General features: G+C 39.9%; 1 protein-coding gene across 1 annotated transcript in view; it reads right to left on the bottom strand.

Annotated features, from left to right (window-relative positions):
- The window catches only part of RAB10 (RAB10, member RAS oncogene family), a 72654-nt gene that overhangs the window by 20351 nt on the left and 34782 nt on the right, over positions 1-17521 (bottom strand). Inside the window, exon 2 of the mRNA XM_074947317.1 lies at positions 11305-11365. Coding sequence (XP_074803418.1) covers positions 11305-11365 — 61 coding nt within the window. The remainder of the gene's footprint in view (positions 1-11304; positions 11366-17521) is intronic.

Here is a 17521-nt window from a genome sequence, read left to right as displayed (position 1 = left end):
TTTCCTGCCCTCTGCCACTGAATGCCTCCATGCATTAAATTGTGCCCTATCAGTGCAGGAGGACTGCATGAGCTCTGAAAACATGTCATCGCGTGTGCGTTTTTTTCGCCTTCTAATCTGCGATAACCTCAGGGACGGAGATGATAGGGGGAGCGTAAAAACATTCTATGCTCTACGATTTTGTGGGGACTGCATGGACACCTGTGCTGCTGAGTTCACCATGCTGACCAAACAGAAAATTAAATTCAAAAGTTCCCAGGGTCTTTCCTGTGTACCCGGCTAGTGCATCGGAGTTCAAAGTGCTGTCCAGAGCAGTCACAATGGAGCACTCTGGGATAGCTCCTGGAGGCCAATACCATCGAATTGCATCCACACTACCCCAAATTCGACCCGGCGATGTTGATTTTAGCGCTAATCCCCTCATCAGGGAGGAATACAGAAATAGATTTTAAAAGCCCTAACGCTGCTAAATTCGACCGAAACTCGTACTGTAGACCAGGGCTAAGGCCTTGTAGCTAATGGCAGATCACTCAGCATGATGCCTTAAGTCAGAGTCCACCAGACAGGAAAATGGGAGACATTTATCTCCCATTGTAAGAGATAAAATGATCAGCCAGGGAGTCTATTTGCATACTGAGTCAAACACTGATGAAGAGATTGTGGAGACTTCAGGTGGGAAATTAGCAGGAAGAGGTGGCAGGGGGTGGGGTGGGGAACAGACTCTGTTTTAGAGGTGAAGAACAAAGCATTGGTCTGGTACATCTAGGAGTGCAAAAAGACATCCTGGAACTCTTCATGGGGGGGGGGGGGGGGGGAAGGAGGGGAAAGGAAGCTGCCAGCTGGCTGGGATTCATGAAAGGGTCTCAGCCATCCTGGTTGAAAAATAAGACTTTGGGGTCAGCTGTTCCTTACTCAATAAGACAGCATCTTGTTAGTTGCGTTTAGGCTCTACAATGAGTTATGATTTTATATGTAAACATTTATTTCCAATATTTCTGTTTTCTATCATATGTATCACTACTCTGTAAAATAAACTTAATTGCTTTCTCTATAAATAGATTTAAGACCTGTGTTCTGAGATTTAACTAGTAAGCTGTAGGGTACTGTTCCTTTGGGAATAGTGGGTCTGGTAATTCTGTGAGCGTCTAGTGGATATGGGGCTGGGCACCACAGGGGGCAAAGGATGTGGGGTTGGAGAGCGCCAATTGCTAACCTGCACGAGGGACAGTGGAGCTGGGGTGGGCTGAGAAGGGAGTGCTTATGTTGTCTGTGGCTGGGAGAATAAGGGAGCTGACACCTGGCAAGCGCAGACAAGACTTGCTCATGCTCAGGGCAGGTGGTAGCGAGGTACCCCACAACCATGGGTACCCCTAGGAAGCATCACAAAAACAGAATCTGTGAACTAGAAAAACAACGTTCCTTAAAGATTTCCAAATCTTGATAAGAACTTGAATACTGATAAAACCAGTCAGTCTGACAAGACAATATAGTTCAAGAAACGAAGCAGAGTCACCACCTGTGGATGAAATGATCCATTCAGCATAGTCAGAAAAATTGTCAATTGATGACAATGACTAACCAGTCAACCAAGCTGCAATGAAAAGACCCTCCTTTCCCCTAAGCAGTTACAAGGTAATGATCATGCAGGTAATGGTTCAACATGCTGAGTCAAGGAGTTAAATTTAAGGATTTAAGTCTATTTTTTTTTTAAAAGTGGTATTCAAGTCAGGCTGAGGTTCTGTAAAAGCCAAATAGAAATTTTGTGCTTTCAATTTCTAATGAACTAAATTATAAACACTAGGGGGCTGGTTTGTTTCAACATCACTACTAACAGGGTCTTATTTGACTTCTCCAAAACTGTTATAGGTAAAATATTGACAATTAAGGCCCTGATCTTACCAACTTACATGAATAATCTTATTGACTTTAATGGGACTTCTCATGCATTTAAAGTTAAAATCACATTTGAGGAATTTTTGTTTTGAAGCAACAAAAACTGACACCAAATTTTAGTCCCTAATGCTGCAGTGTTAACGGAAAGTTTAAATTTTCAGTACATTATTAGTGCAAACCCTTACACGTGTGTTAAAATTTTTTTTAACAGAAGCTTAAAGTTATGCTCCTAAACTCTTAAGCATTTAAGACGTGGGATTTTTCAAGGGCACTTAAGTGACTTTGGAGCACAAGCCCCACTGACTTTTGGATAAAACTATTTAGTTATAGTTAATTATAGAAATTTGTGAAGGGATATTAAGCCTCATGCTTCAAGGCATTAACCTCTCTTAAGGTATGTCTTCTCAGCTGTTATCTGAGCTCTTATCCAGGGTTTAGTCCAACTCCCCCCACCCCCCCATCCAAATAGACTTTTGACCTAGATTTGGAGGTGCTTTAAGCTCAGGCTAGCTTATGTGACTGGAGGTATAGGTTAGAACTCAGGCTTGGGGCTTAACTTAGGTTGGAACCTGCCCACTTTTTACTTGTCTCCTGACTGCAAAGTTGCCTGGGTGCTGATGTTCCTCCAATGTGCTTCCCACAATTTCATCTGGAGGGCAGACAACTGGTTGGGAAAGAATCCCAGTGTCTCAATACAAAAAAAAAAAAACATTGGATATGCCCCCAGACACACAAGTGAGAATGCAGAAACAGTAACATGGCTAGGGCTTTGTTGTGGAGATGCTTGCACCCAAGCTATGCTAACATGGGTATCAAATCCCATGGTTAACTATCCAGTAAAGAAATCCTCAGAGGCCATCTAATCTGCCCTCCACATTACCCCACATGTTCCTGCTATGGGGTTCTTACAGCTTCTTATGAAGCATTTGGTGCTGACCACTCAGACATTTTAGCTTTTCTTGTCCTGGAGGAAGTTCAATATAGCTGTAGGTGCCACTTCCTGCAAGTAAAGCATGGGCTATTTGCAATGAGAACACAATGGAGGACCTAAACTTTTCTTTCAGCATAGCCCAATCTTTTTATATGTGAAGCTTAGTAGAAAAAAGTTTAAGTAAAATCTGAAAATTCTAACTGGAAGCTATAGAAATAAGCAGAAAAACATCCAAGTTTAGCAACAGAAAACTGCATTCACGAGTTTTGAAAAAGCTGGCCGAGAGGCTTGCTGGACAATTAACGATGATTTTCAATAAGTGTTTGAATACCAGGGAAGTTCCTGAAGAGTGGAAGAAAGCTAAGCTGTGCCAATACTTAAAAAGGGTAAACAAGCTGACCTGGGTAATTATAAGCCTATCAATTTGACATTAGTCCCAAGCAAGGTAATGGAGTGGCTCATATGGGACTTGATTAATGAAGAATTAAAGGAGAGCAATATAATTAATGCCAGTCAAGATGGGCTGATGAAAAATTGATCCTAAACTGATTTTTTTTAAAAAAAAAATGAGATTACAAGTTTGGATGATAAAGATAATAGCACGGATGTGATCTAACAGACTTCTGTAAGGCGTCTGACTTGGTATTGCACATTTTGATTAAAAATCAGAATATATAAAATTAGCATAGCATACATTAAACAGATTAAAAGCTGGTTAAAGGAGAGTCAAAATGTAACTAAACTAGGAGTCATTGATTTGGGATGTTTCCAGTAGGGTTCTGCAGGGATCAGTTCTTGGCCCTACACTATTTAACATTATCAATGATCTGGAAGAAAACCAAATCGATAAAGTTTGTAGATGATACAAAAGTTAGGGGAGTGTTAAATAATGGAGGACTGATCACGGAGACAGAGCAATCTGGATCGCTTGATAAATGGGACTCAACCAAACTATACATTTTAATAAAGCTAAATGTACAAATCTAGGAACAAAGAACATAGGCCATACTTACACAATGATGAGGGACTCTATCCTAGGAAGCAGTGATTCTGAAAGATTTGGGGCGTAGTGGTGGATAATTAGCTGAACATGAGCTTCCAGTGCTATACATTGGCCAAAAAGGGTTAACATGTTCCTTGTATGCATAAATGAGAGTAGCGCATAGGAATAAGGAGGTTATATTATCTCTGTATTTGGCACTGGTCTGACCTCTAATGGAATACTGTGTGCATTTCTGGTGATCACAATTCAAGAAGGATTCTGATAATTGGAAAGGATTCAAAGAAGAGTCATGAGAATGATTAAAAGATTAGAAAAACATGCCTTATATAGCAAGAGACTCAAGGAGCTTAATCTATTTAGCTGAACAAAGTAGTTAGGGATATTTGACCAGTCTATAAGTACTTATAGAGAGAACAAATATTTGATAATTGGCTCTTCAATCTAGGAGACTAAAGGTAAAACAATCTAATGCCTAGACAAATTCAGGCTGCATTTAAGGCATAAATTTTGAATAGTAGAACTAACTATCCACTGGAACAATTTACCAAGACTCATGTTGGATTCTCCACCACTTGCATTTTTAAATCAAGACTGGATTTTTAAGAGATGTTCTAGGAATTATTTTGGGGAAGTTCTATGGCTGTGTTATACAGAAGGTCAGTTAAGAGGATCACAGTGATCTCTTCTGGCCTGGAATCAATGAAAACAAAAAACAAAACAAAGAAAACCTATGAAACAGGGCAAAATTAAAGAACTAGTAACATGTATATAAAACTGGTTTAAATTAAAGAATGAGTATCAACTGATTTTTATAAAGACTAAATTATGGTGGTTAAAATCATTTATTAGGGCTGTCAAACAATTAAAAAAATAATTGTAATTAATCATGAGATTTAAAAAAATACTCAATATTAACTGCAGTTTTAATCGCACTGTTAAATAGAATACCAATTTAAAATTATAAACATTTGTGGAAGTTTTTCTACATTTTCAAATATATTGATTTCAATTACAACACAGAATACAAAGTGTAGGGTGTTCACTTTATATTTTTTATTACAAATTACATAGGCCGCTGATTTTGTTTCATTTTGTTTCATCAAATCTGGTTTTTCTTCATCTGGATTTTTCAGAAAAAAACATGGGTTTTCAAGATGGGAGAAAATCCTGCTCCAGATGATTACTTGGATCAAGACCCCTTTGCTGTTTCCATCTTATTTTACAAAAATGTACAATATCGATACTACACAACCCCTTTGGTTGTATTTATCTTTAATAAAGGTAGTTTTCCTTCCTGACATTTTTTTTAAAATTAAGATTCCATATTCCCCTTTTCTTCTCCAGAGTATACAGCAGATGTGCAATTTTCAGGCGATTTGAGGAATTTCATTCCACTGGTTGAAGGCACAAGCCTATATTTTCCCAAACTTATTTTAACAAACTCATTCTTAAAAAACAAGTGATGTTCTATAAGAAAGTTGAATATCTGCTTCTACTTGGGAGTTAGTGCTGCCACTAGCAAGTGCTCTGGCCAACTGAGTCACTAAGTAGCACTCTTTAAAAAACTGCTTCCTGCCTGATGAAACATCTTTCTTATCACAAAAGGGTTGTCACTGTTAGTGGAAGACATGAAAGCCTAGACCTACAGCAAGTGGTCATATCTTATTTCAACTCTTAATACAGCATTATTTCATAGATTACACTTAATTGAAAATTTGTTTCTATCTAGTAGGAGTGGAAGGTACACAAATGCTAAATGTCTTCTCTCTCCCTAATAAAGATGCTCATGTGTGCAACTGATCCCCCTTTCTCCCTCCAATCAGCCTCTCCTCTGACCCTGAGGTGTTCCATTGGAGAAGGGAAGCTAAGGCCTGATCTGTAGTTTTTGTACTGATGCAATTATTCTGGTTAGGGGTGTGATTTTATCACTGTAGTTATACTGGTGCAACCCCTACTGGTATAAAAAGGTGCCTTAAGCTGGCATAACTGCCCCCACATTAAGGGATTGCAGTGGTATAGTTAAAACAGTACAACTTGTGTTTAGATAAGTCACATTCCAGTGACTACATGCCCTGCTTAGCAGCTGTTGTGTTGGGAGTGGGACACAAGTCTGTAAATAAATAATGTAACTAAGTACAGATAGGCGTTTAAATGCAGGATATGGCAATTAAATATAGTTGTGTTATATAAAGAGATTTCTCTCAACCAAACGTATTACAGCAGCAGTCACCACTGGTAGGAGATATATTAACCTGGAAAGAAACTCATTTTTATAGACAGCATCAAAACAAAGTCCTAAATAAAGCAGGGAATATCACGGGAACCCAATCCATTAAAAAAAATAGCTTATCCTTTGATTTTGATCCTTTCTTGTTGTGTCTTTTCAAATTAGATCATAAACCTTTTGAGGCAGGGACTGTGTGTTTGTACAATACTGTGACATTATTGACATGAACTGACTGTATAGATCATTGTTGCAACCAAAGTCCTATAGTTGCACAAATCTTTTACAAAGGAGGTCAAGTAAGGTGTCTACAGAAAGGCTGTAATTTGCTGGTTATGATTATGCTGTCTGTATGTGTGTATCATTTTTGTATTTGAAGTTATGTATATTGGCTATGTACTTGTATCTCAATGTGTTTGATTCTAAGTGGTCTCAGTGAAGCATTTGGTCAGCTTCTTGAGAAAGGACTATTCTCAGTAAGTGCCCAATCAAGAAACACTTAACTGACAATGGACTTTGGGAGACGCCAATCCACATCTGAACTTTCCTGGGAAAGTTCAAACGTAAAAAATGGCATCAGCTTGCAAAAAGCTGAATCATTCACGGACATGTGACTTGCCCAGGTGGCTACAAACTATCTTGTTGCTGTGATTTTGCACAGAAGAACAAAGGGGTTTTTGCCCACAAGAGAGAATATAAAAGGCCCTGGAAACCCCTCCATTTTGTCTTCAGCTGGCTCAAGAGACAGCCCCTCCACCCCAAAGAGATGCATGAAAGAATGTGGAACAAAGGACTAACTACGGGGGTGAGAGTGATTGCTGGACCCAGGCCATAAACCACAACGTTGGTCTGAAAAGGATTGGGCCCAGACTAGGAAGGAGTCTAGTCTGTGAAAGAAGCTTATTGGGACATCTCTGAGGGTGAGATTTACCTGTATTCAGTTTCCTACTGTATTAGGCTTAGACTTGCGTGTTTTTGTTTTACTTTGCTTGGTAACTTACTTTGTACCACTTAAATCCTACTTTTTATAATTAATAAAGTGACTTATTAATTAACCCAGAGTAAGCGATTAACACCTCGGGGAGCAAACAGCTGTGCATATCTCTGTGTTATAGAGAGTGGACAATTTTTGAGTTTACCCTGTATAAGCTTTATATAGAGTAAAACAGATTAATTTGGGGTTTGGATCCCACTGGGAGCTGGGTGTCTGGGTTCACAAGACAGGAGCACTTGCTAAACAGTTTTCAGTTAAGTCTGCAGCTTTGGGGGCATAGGTCAGACCCTGGGTCTCGGCTGCAGCAGATTAGCATATCTGGCTCAACAAGGTAGGGTTCTGGAGGCCCAAACTGGCAGAGAAAACGGGCTCAGAGGTAGTCTCAGCACATCAGGTAACAGTCCCAAGGGGTCCCTGTGACTGAACCCGTCAAATGTATAATACAGAGAGTCCAGTCCTGATTGGGACCTTTAGGTGCTAGAACTAATAATAATGCCAAATCCCAGCATAGTGATCTAAGCCACTAAATCAGACTGCTTGGAGTTTTGTCCTGTCTTTTTTTAAAGATCTCTAGATCTAGACTTTCCACCTCTGCAAATATTACTCCACATTCTTTCACCTCTTATCTGCCAAAAGGTTTCCCCCCCACTCCCCTCCAAGACATCCTGAATCTTTAAGAACAGTCATCCCATTACTTTGTTATATCCCCTCGTTCTATTTTTTAGAAGTGTAGCTGTCCCTTTCTAGAGGCTCTTCATTGTCAAGAGGGTTGACTCTGCAACAGCTTTTAGAACCTACTTCTTTAACTGAGGCAACAAAAGCTCATGATTTTAGATCCAAAGATCCCCAGGGTGTAATCATAACCAGCATTCACAATTCTTTTCCTTAAGTCAATATCCTTGCCAAGGTTCCTTCCCCACTCTGAACTCTAGGGTACAGATGTGGGGACCTGCATGAAAACCTCCTAAGCTTACTTTTACCAGCTTAGGTTAAAACTTCCCCAAGGTACAAACTATTTTACCCTTTGCCCTTGGACTTCCACTGCCACCACCAAACTTTATCTGGGTTTATTGGGAAAATGTTGTTTGGAAATGTCTTCCCCCCAAAATCCTCCCAACCCTTGCACCCCACTTCCTGGGGAAGGTTTGGTAAAAATCCTCACCAATTTGCATAGGTGACCACAGACCCAAACCCTTGGATCTTAGAACAATCAAAAAAGCATTCAGTTCTTAAAAAGACACATTTTAATAGAAGAAACAGTAAAAAGAATCACCTCTGTAAAATCAGGATGGTAAATACCTTACAGGGTAATTAGATTCAAAACACAGAGAATCCCTCTAGGCAAAACCTTAAGTTACAAAAAGACACACAGAGAGGAATATTCATTCTATTCAGCACAGCTTATTTTCTCAGCCATTTAAAGAAATCATAATCTAACGCATATCTAGCTAGATTACTTACTAAGTTCTAAGACTCCATTCCTGTTCTGTCCCCGGCCAAAGCATCACACAGACAGACACAGACCCTTTGTTTTTCTCCCTCCTCCCAGCTTTTGAAAGTATCTTGTCTCCTCATTGGTCATTTTGGTCAGGTGCCAGCGAGGTTTTCCTAGCTTCTTAACCCTTTACAGGTGAGAGGATTTTTCCTCTGGCCAGGAGGGATTTTAAAGGGGTTTACCCTTCCCTTTATATTTATGACAATCCTCAAGAACCTTATTTTTTGTTGCTCCACTCTAAACTCCCTCCAGCCTATGTACAGTCAAGTGTCCAAAGATGAATGAAGTCTCATTAGCATAGAGGAACCACTCCTCATTGCTCCCTGTAGACGCGTGAATGCACACAACCTAAAAAGTTTGGCTTTTATTGCATTACAATATTGAAAACCCATGGCTAGTCTGCAGGCCAACATTTCTGTGTCTCTTTCAGCATTACTGTTTCATAGTCTTCTCTCCCCTCAGTCAGTGTCTTGAATTTCCCTGTGATGTATTATCTGGCATTCTTCCAAGTTGCATTCCATTTTCTGTCCGTAGTTTTTAATCTCATTAAGTCACCTTGATACTTCAGTTCACAACTCTTCCCCATTTTACTATCTGCAAACTTAAAGTCCTGTTTATACACTTTGCATTCGTTAGATTCTGCTATAGTGAGCAGCTTTACAAATTGAACCTTGTTAGACACCTTCCCCTCCACAATATTCTTTTTATTGTTAGCTTGTTTTCCAACTCTTTCCAATCCAAGTGATAATGCCCTCACTGAAACCACTCATTTAGATTTGCTTTTGACTAGAGATGCTCAAGTAATTCAACAGAGATTAGTGTTTCTTCATCCACTAGCTTTGTATTTCTATCTGAAAAGGCAATCAACTTTGCCTGGTATAATCTGTTCTTTATAACAACTGTTGCTTATTGCTAGTGACCCTGTTATCCTGTATATGTTCAGAGGTATTCCTAGAAAATAGACTTTTTTTAGACAAAATGCTGGAGAAGACGTGGTGCGTACAAGGAGGTGGTAATGTTCAGGATACAAAGTACCTTAATTAGCAGGGTCATGTTTGTTGGGTTTACATATGGTGCAATAAATGTTAAATGGACTGAATTTCTAGAAGTTCTTCCCAACATAGACACTTCCCTCTGTCTAGAACACAAGAAGCAGGCCAATACCTTGAACCTGAAAAGTGCTGTATGTGCCAACTTCAGTCATCAAAATGATATCTTTATAGCAACCCTATAAGGTAAGTAACTGCTTTCACTTTGTCTCAGGAAATGCAAAGAAAAATGTACACTCCATACTTTGGTGCAAAGTCTGTTACAGCTTACACAGAAGTAGCAGACAGCAGCTGCGAAAAGGAAACAAGGTTCGCTCTAAAACAACGGTACACAGACAAAAATTCAGCAACGAATTAAAATGCCTCTGCTAAAGCAACAAGTGGAAGTGAAGTCTTAGGCTCCCTCCCTCTCCTCACCCATCTTACATGCATTAATCCTGCACGGTGCATCCGTTTTGACCCAGTCTGGAGTTGGTTAGGGCTGCATCAGTTTCATATGTTTATGCTCTTGCTGAGAAAGTCCTTTGTCGTAGGAGCAATACAGGCATGGAGGGGAACATTAAACAAGAATATGAAAGTAAAAGGCCATTACCCTGCTCTGCAGAATTACCAAATTCTTCTTGAGCCTGTACTACAGAGCGGGGAAGTGGGCAGATTAATCGGAAGTTAGACAACCAAAGGAGCAGAGTGCACCTGGCTGAGAAAAGGGAATCCAAGCAAACTGACCAGAGAAGGCTGCCCCTAGACCCCACATAAACTATCATCTTTCTCCCATCCTATTTTTTAGGAGAGCGACTACATATGAAAGAACCATCAGTTAGGGTCATAATAGTGGACAGGGGAAAGCTGCTTCCTGAGGAAGTGGGGTGGTTTTTTTTTAAAAAATTAGTTCGCTTTACATGGGAGTTTGTATTAAACAGTAAGCTCACCAGCCAATTAAGTATTTAGGCTTTCCATGTCTTATGGTAAGATATTGTGTAGGAGGCCAAACATAAAAATTATACAGACATCTTACAAATTCTTGGTGATGCAGACGTCTGCAGGTATTACCAGAATTACTGATTTATAGTGTCCCGAGTCATGGCCTTATTTGAGCTACACAAATTTAAGTTAAAAATACAAGCCAAGTCAGCATACTATAAACAGTTCATTGTTGAAGAATCAGTTTTAAACACTTCCCACAAAACCTTGGACTATCAGCAGTCCCAGTTTTCAAACTTTCAGAGGAGAGTTGCCAATAACCTGTAAATGAAATGCAGCTACTGTCCCTATTGAAATGCATTAAGCTTTTAACAAAATTAAGGTATAGTTTCCTTCAGTATTTCAGAAAAGTAATACCAATTAGTACTGTGCAACTGTCCTAACCTGGGCAAAGTTTTAATCACTTCATCTTTCCGTTTCTAACTCTGCTGTCATATCCTTTAAGAAAATTCCAAAAACCTATTGATAAACCTCCATCACTGTATCAGAAATACACAATGCATTCATGACATTAAACTCAAGATCGGGAAAGTACCCAGATGGGAATCTCTACTAATTTTAATGTTCTCCTCCCATTTTCTGAAAAAAGTTTAAGCAACAATGCATATGGATAGTCACATAAGGCAATTCATCTTGACAGGACTGGAAAGCATTACGTAGTTTAGCAGAGCTAAACTATCTTAGGAACCATATCGTAATTATGTTGGCACTACAAGTTCTAGAATGTCACTTACCATATCTGAAGCTTGATCTTCTTTCCTTGTAATTCAACTGTTTTGATCTTGAAGTCTATACCTACAAAACAATAAAGGAAAAAAGCTTTAGCAATACTTCTAAAAACAGTTCCACATTTGGACAGAGTTGTCAGAATTGCTCTAGGAAGAGGGAGCAGGTTTAACTAATGCGACAGGGAAGAGGAGAGGACAATGGAGACTTTTCTACACTTGAGATCCACCAGTACTGCTTGACTAGTAGCTGCACTGGTAGGAGCTTCTTAGTATATACAAGACTCCAGAGAATGGTGTAGCTATATCAATTTTAAAACGCTGCTTGAAGGTGGCATAACATTTTTTGAAAGTGATCAGCAAAGGATTTAAAAAGATTTGGCTTGTGCTTATGATTTATGAAGGCAGACTGAGTTTTCATATTAGAAATATTCTGATTTTGCTGGAGAACTTCTGGGAGGTCTTGGGATGTTGGAGTTTTATAACACCTTAACTAAAATACCCAAGAAATATTGCATTAAACAAAGGCTTCCTTTATTCAAAAGGCTAATAATTCAAGTCATGCAGGTGTTAACAGCTTTTAAACAATAAAAGGAATTTTAGTCAATTGCACACTTTCACTTGTGAGATCACCATTTCACTAGTTCTGCAGGTTAATATCTAACCTAGTCAGAACCTGAGTTTCTAAAGTAAAACAGATCTGAAACTTTAAAACCAAGAGCTATTACATAAAATATCAAAGCTATAGAATAAAGACAAGCTTATTTTTCTTTGCTGGTCATATTCAAAGTAACCCACTCACTTCTTGTTACAATTATAAGGCCTTCACATTTGTTACAAGGTTGGCCTAAAAAGCATCGTCTTGTCTAGACTACTGCTTTCACTGTTTCTTTAACTTATAGAATTCTCCACTGCAGTCTCTGGGCACTGACTAGTATTAGAAATATGGATGATTTAACTTTTGAAACTGTTGATACAAGTTACTATGTAGCACTGGATATTTATGTCATTGCAAAAAACAAAAGTACATCACAAAGTCATTTTGTACACATTCCACTGCAGTTATTCATTTTATATGACAAGCATATACTTCTGGACTTTCAGCTAGTCACAATCCAATACAAGTGATCTCCTCTGGAATGGCTTTGGAAACCTGACACTGATTTAATGGAGCCTTGGGTAAAACACTTCTGTTAGGAATAGCACAGGTCATCTTCAGCAGTAAAGTGGGAAGAGTTGGGGGGGGGGGGGCGCAGTTTTGTTTTTCTTAAAATAGCAACTAGAACTGAAAACTGATTCACAGAGATTAAGTTATGGCAAAGGCATGAGTATTTAGAATTACACTTGGTTGTCAAAACTGACATGTTTGGCAGAGAAACCTAGTCACACTGAAGACTCCAATCTTGCTTGGTGATTATGTTCATATTCTACCATTAGAGGAAAGCATTCAGACCAAGTCGATACTGGTCAATAAAGTTATTCAGCATGAACACTGAATTGGGAGTACTGAAAAAAATGCATAGTTTCAAGGTTGCCAAAAAAACCCACCACACCACATCACACATTCCCCAGAAAGTTTCAGATATATCAGGTTCAGCCTGTCTGCATATGAAGGCAGACATTTAAGGGAGAAGAGCCAGAGACTTCAAAATGCAGTAGGGACTTTTCCACTGCTAGTGAATTTGATGTGGAAGGCTCTCAGACTTCCCACGGCCTATTATTCTAGTATAAAACATGACTGCTTAAGTTTAGGATTAGATTAAGTTTAGGATTATACTTGTGGCTCTCCCTGAAACGAAAATAAGGAATGGGGGCAAAAAGTGAAATAAAAAAATTAAAGAGCGAAACTAAGTGCATTCAAATCCATGATATCTGTTTGACATTTCATACCGTGTGGGAAAGCTCCAGGACTAGATGCACCGGAAGTCTGATCCAGTAGGCCAATTCCTCTGACACTGATATGGCAGTTGATTAAAAAAAAACCCCATACCCAAAAGACTATTTTGCTCAAAAGAAAATTTCTAAACTAAAATTGCAGCCCAAAAAAGTCATACAAGATTCAGGTCGTAACAATTGTTTTTTTCCCACATTTCAGTTTACAATTATGGAAATCTAAACTCATCTTGACAAGAAACCTGGCAGTTCAAGAAGCAGACGTATTTCACTGAAGTACATATTTAGTTGCTACAAATTATCTTTCACTCCCTATTGCTCTCAAAGATGGTATGCTGGAACAGATTTTATCTTTTAAGCATCAATATTGGATGACAAGAAGAATCATTGTCAGTGTTGGCACAAGCTGGCATGGATCAACAGTATTTTTAGATCATCTCCTATGGATGGTAGGGCAGCCACATTCAGAATTTCTTCATGCACAGAACGAGTTTTTGCTCCAACAGTCTCTCACTATGAAGTTACATTAATACCCATACATTCCATGCTACTGGTGTTCAGAAACTTGAGCTGTGACACTGACCTCTCATGCAGTACTTTGATACATTTATTCAAACGTTCTTCATGAGCCCAAAAAAAAAAAAAAAGCAAGAAACCAGAAGTTCCACTTGCAATTCCCAACAAGAGGATCTTAGCACTCCTTGTACCTGGCTTTCTGTGAATGTTCATGTTCCGTGCTGCCATTACAAGTTAAGTTACACTACTAAAAATCATCAAAATGTCCCAAAAGATTAGCAGACATGCTGTGCATGTTACATGCACTCCATTATACACCACCTGCTGAGTTAAGCAACTAGCACAGGGGTGGGCCAACCTGTGGCTCTGGAGCCACATGTGGCTCTTCAGACATTAATATGCGTCTCCCTTCATAGGCACTGACTCCAGGGCGAGTCAGGCGCCAACTTTCCAAGTGCTGGGGGTGCTCACTGCTCAACCCTTGGCTCTGCCACAGGCCTCCCCCCCTTTTTTGCCCCCTCCCCTGAGCCTGCAGTGCCCTTGCTCCTACATGCCATGAAATAGCTGACTGGGAGGTGCGGGGAGGGAGGGGGATGTGCTGATCAGCAGGGCTGCCGGTGGGTGGGAGATGCTGTGAGCGGGGGCTGCTGACGTATTACTGTGGCTCTTTGGCAATGTACATTGGTAAATTCTGGCTCCTTCTCAGGCTCAGGTTGGCCACCCCTGAACTAGAACGTTTGTTGTTGGTTCCTTACAAATTAGTACTGCCTATCAAAACCTTATCAAAAATAATCTGTTTTAGAATTTGATATCCCTGAAACATGTTCCAAAAGAATACGGCTTTGAGATTAACTTCACCTGGTTGCTCAAATTTTACCATGTTGGAGAAGTAGAAAAGCGATCAAGTACACTCTGATCTTGGGCATCAGCCATTTCAAAAGAACTGAAATGGCTTGTGTGTGTTTTTTTGTTTTTTTAAAAAGGTTGAGAACAATCCACACTTTGGATACATAGTAACTTAAGACCGTATTACAATATTCACTACATAGCCACTGAGATCACAGTAGGAATGTATTTTAGGTTTGTTTCTGGGTAGGAATGTAGAAATGAGTTATCCAGAGTGCTGTTACACATCAGCAGATAAAAGATATTACCCAGGCAAAAAGGGCCACCTATCTTGTTATACTGCTTTTGTGTCTAACAATTCAGTGTCACCGGTTTTCCAACCTGAAGACTAGTAGAATTTGACAAGAGACAAGGCTTCTAGATTGAGACATGTAGCCTCTTAGAAATAAATGGAATACATTTTAAGTGTTCTGCTTTTTCACTGCAAAGATCAAAATTTGCAAGAGTCTGTAACTTATCATTTGTCCCAATACTTACTCTGTGTCCAGTAACTCATTTTAAAGTCTGGTCTACAGAAGCAGATCCTCTAGGAAAAGCCAAGTAGTCGCCGACTCCCTGAGGAAGGCTAAACCATTCCAAAGTGGAGGAGAAGCAAACTAATTCTGGTAGTGGAGAAGTTCCCATATTACTGACAACAGCACCATAACAAGAACTCAGATACTTATAAAAGGGCACAGTATAAGACCCGGACAGTAGCAATCTGGCGAGAGCACACATTTGAGGCCCTTTCCTCTCCCCACTTTTGGATGTTTTAGTCCTTTCCTCAAACATTAGAAAGAAGCTTGAACCACTGGCAATCATGGGCTAACACTGCAACAGAAGTATTTTTCTACCACCAATTACAGCTTCAAAGATTAAGTTTATCAAGAAATGGACAGTGTGTGCATTTGTTTTGGCTTTGTTACAGTTTGAAAGTAGAAATAGCAGTCAGACTATGTGCAGCATAAACACCTTAGAGTTAAAAAGCCTTTGAGACAGATTTCAGCTACCCATATTTTTTCGGAAGGTCTTAGTATGTTAAGAGAATACAAGGCTAAAGTGTATACACATCTCAATGGACCTGTATATCCCATTTTTAACCCCCGCATATTTGCTGTAGACTCTTTATAGAGAGCATTCTGGCGTATCTGAAGTGCAATGTACAGATTTCTTTTAAAAAAACCAAAACCCCACTAAAATCACATCTCCTCAAGTTTTAGCAATTTCAAACAATATGCTGGATAAGTGACTGAGGCAGACTCATGAAAAGTTGCCACAGGTTTTAGGTTCCAGATTTCTGCAGAGTCATAATCAGGGTGAAAATCAGTTTAAAAATGCAACACAGGGTGAGCTGCATGTAGACTGGGATAGATGTGCTGAATTTAAGTCTGTTTCATAGCTATCTACACTAACTGAAGAAAAAACAAAATTAGTGTTTTAGTACTGACAGCTATGGACATACCAGAGAGGCAGTGGGATCTATTTAACTGATATTTAATTTAGGTTTAAGTTCTACTGTGTATCAGTTTAGCAGAAACAGCTAACTAGTGCTTCCAAAACTCCAAACTTCCTCCACATGTCTCCATGCTAGAAGCCAAATGTCTCCTACCCATTTGCTGAAACTCCCAGCTTTTCCTTCCATCCAGCAATTTCTGATGCAGTTATGCACAGTCATAGAATCATAGACTATCAGGGTTGGAAGGGACCCCAGAAGGTCATCTAGTCCAACCCCCTGCTCGAAGCAGGACCAATTCCCAGTTAAATCATCCCAGCCAGGGCTTTGTCAAGCCTGACCTTAAAAACCTCTAAGGAAGGAGATTCTACCACCTCCCTAGGTAACGCATTCCAGTGTTTCACCACCCTCTTAGTGAAAAAGTTTTTCCTAATATCCAATCTAAACCTCCCCCATTGCAACTTGAGACCATTACTCCTCGTTCTGTCATCTGCTACCATTGAGAACAGTCTAGAGCCATCCTCTTTGGAACCCCCTTTCAGGTAGTTGAAAGCAGCTATCAAATCCCCCCTCATTCTTCTCTTCCGCAGACTAAACAATCCCAGCTCCCTCAGCCTCTCCTCATAAGTTATGTGCTCTAGACCCCTAATCATTTTTGTTGCCCTTCGCTGGACTCTCTCCAATTTATCCACATCCTTCTTGTAGTGTGGGGCCCAAAACTGGACACAGTACTCCAGATGAGGCCTCACCAGTGTCGAATAGAGGGGAACGATCACGTCCCTCGATCTGCTCGCTATGCCCCTACTTATACATCCCAAAATGCCATTGGCCTTCTTGGCAACAAGGGCACACTGCCGACTCATATCCAGCTTCTCGTCCACTGTCACCCCTAGGTCCTTTTCCGCAGAACTGCTGCCTAGCCATTCGGTCCCTAGTCTGTAGCGGTGCATTGGATTCTTCCATCCTAAGTGTAGGACCCTGCACTTATCCTTATCCAGTCAATACAATCTCTGTGGTGTATAAAACTGGAAGTGGAGACCATATCAAACAAATCAACCACCGTGTTTATAGTTAACTTCACAATTCAGACACTTCTAGAAAAATCTAGATGAGTTGCCACTAAATTTCACTGTGCTGCACCAGGATGCCACAGATTAAAAGGGAACCAACTCCACCATTTAGGTAGAACTACATGGGCCTCAGGATGCTGTCAAGGCCTATTTGAGATTTAATTCACCTGAATATATTGGCCTTCGGTTGTAAAACTGAAGTCACAAACTGGCCTGTGGCTGGAGAACAGCATGCCAACAGTTTCCCCTTGAAGATTCCGCTACCTTTGGAAAAGGCTGCATCTGATAGAGGAATTCTGCTTCAGGAAGGTCTCATGGAACAGTTCACTAAGCCCTGGTCTACACTAGGAGTTCAGGTCGAATTTAGCAGCATTAAATCGATTTAACCTTTCACCTGTCCACACGACAA

The sequence above is a fragment of the Natator depressus genome, chromosome 3 (genome assembly GCF_965152275.1).
Source record: "Natator depressus isolate rNatDep1 chromosome 3, rNatDep2.hap1, whole genome shotgun sequence".
Taxonomy (NCBI): Eukaryota; Metazoa; Chordata; order Testudines; family Cheloniidae; genus Natator; species Natator depressus.
This window is presented reverse-complemented; position numbering and strand designations above follow the sequence as displayed.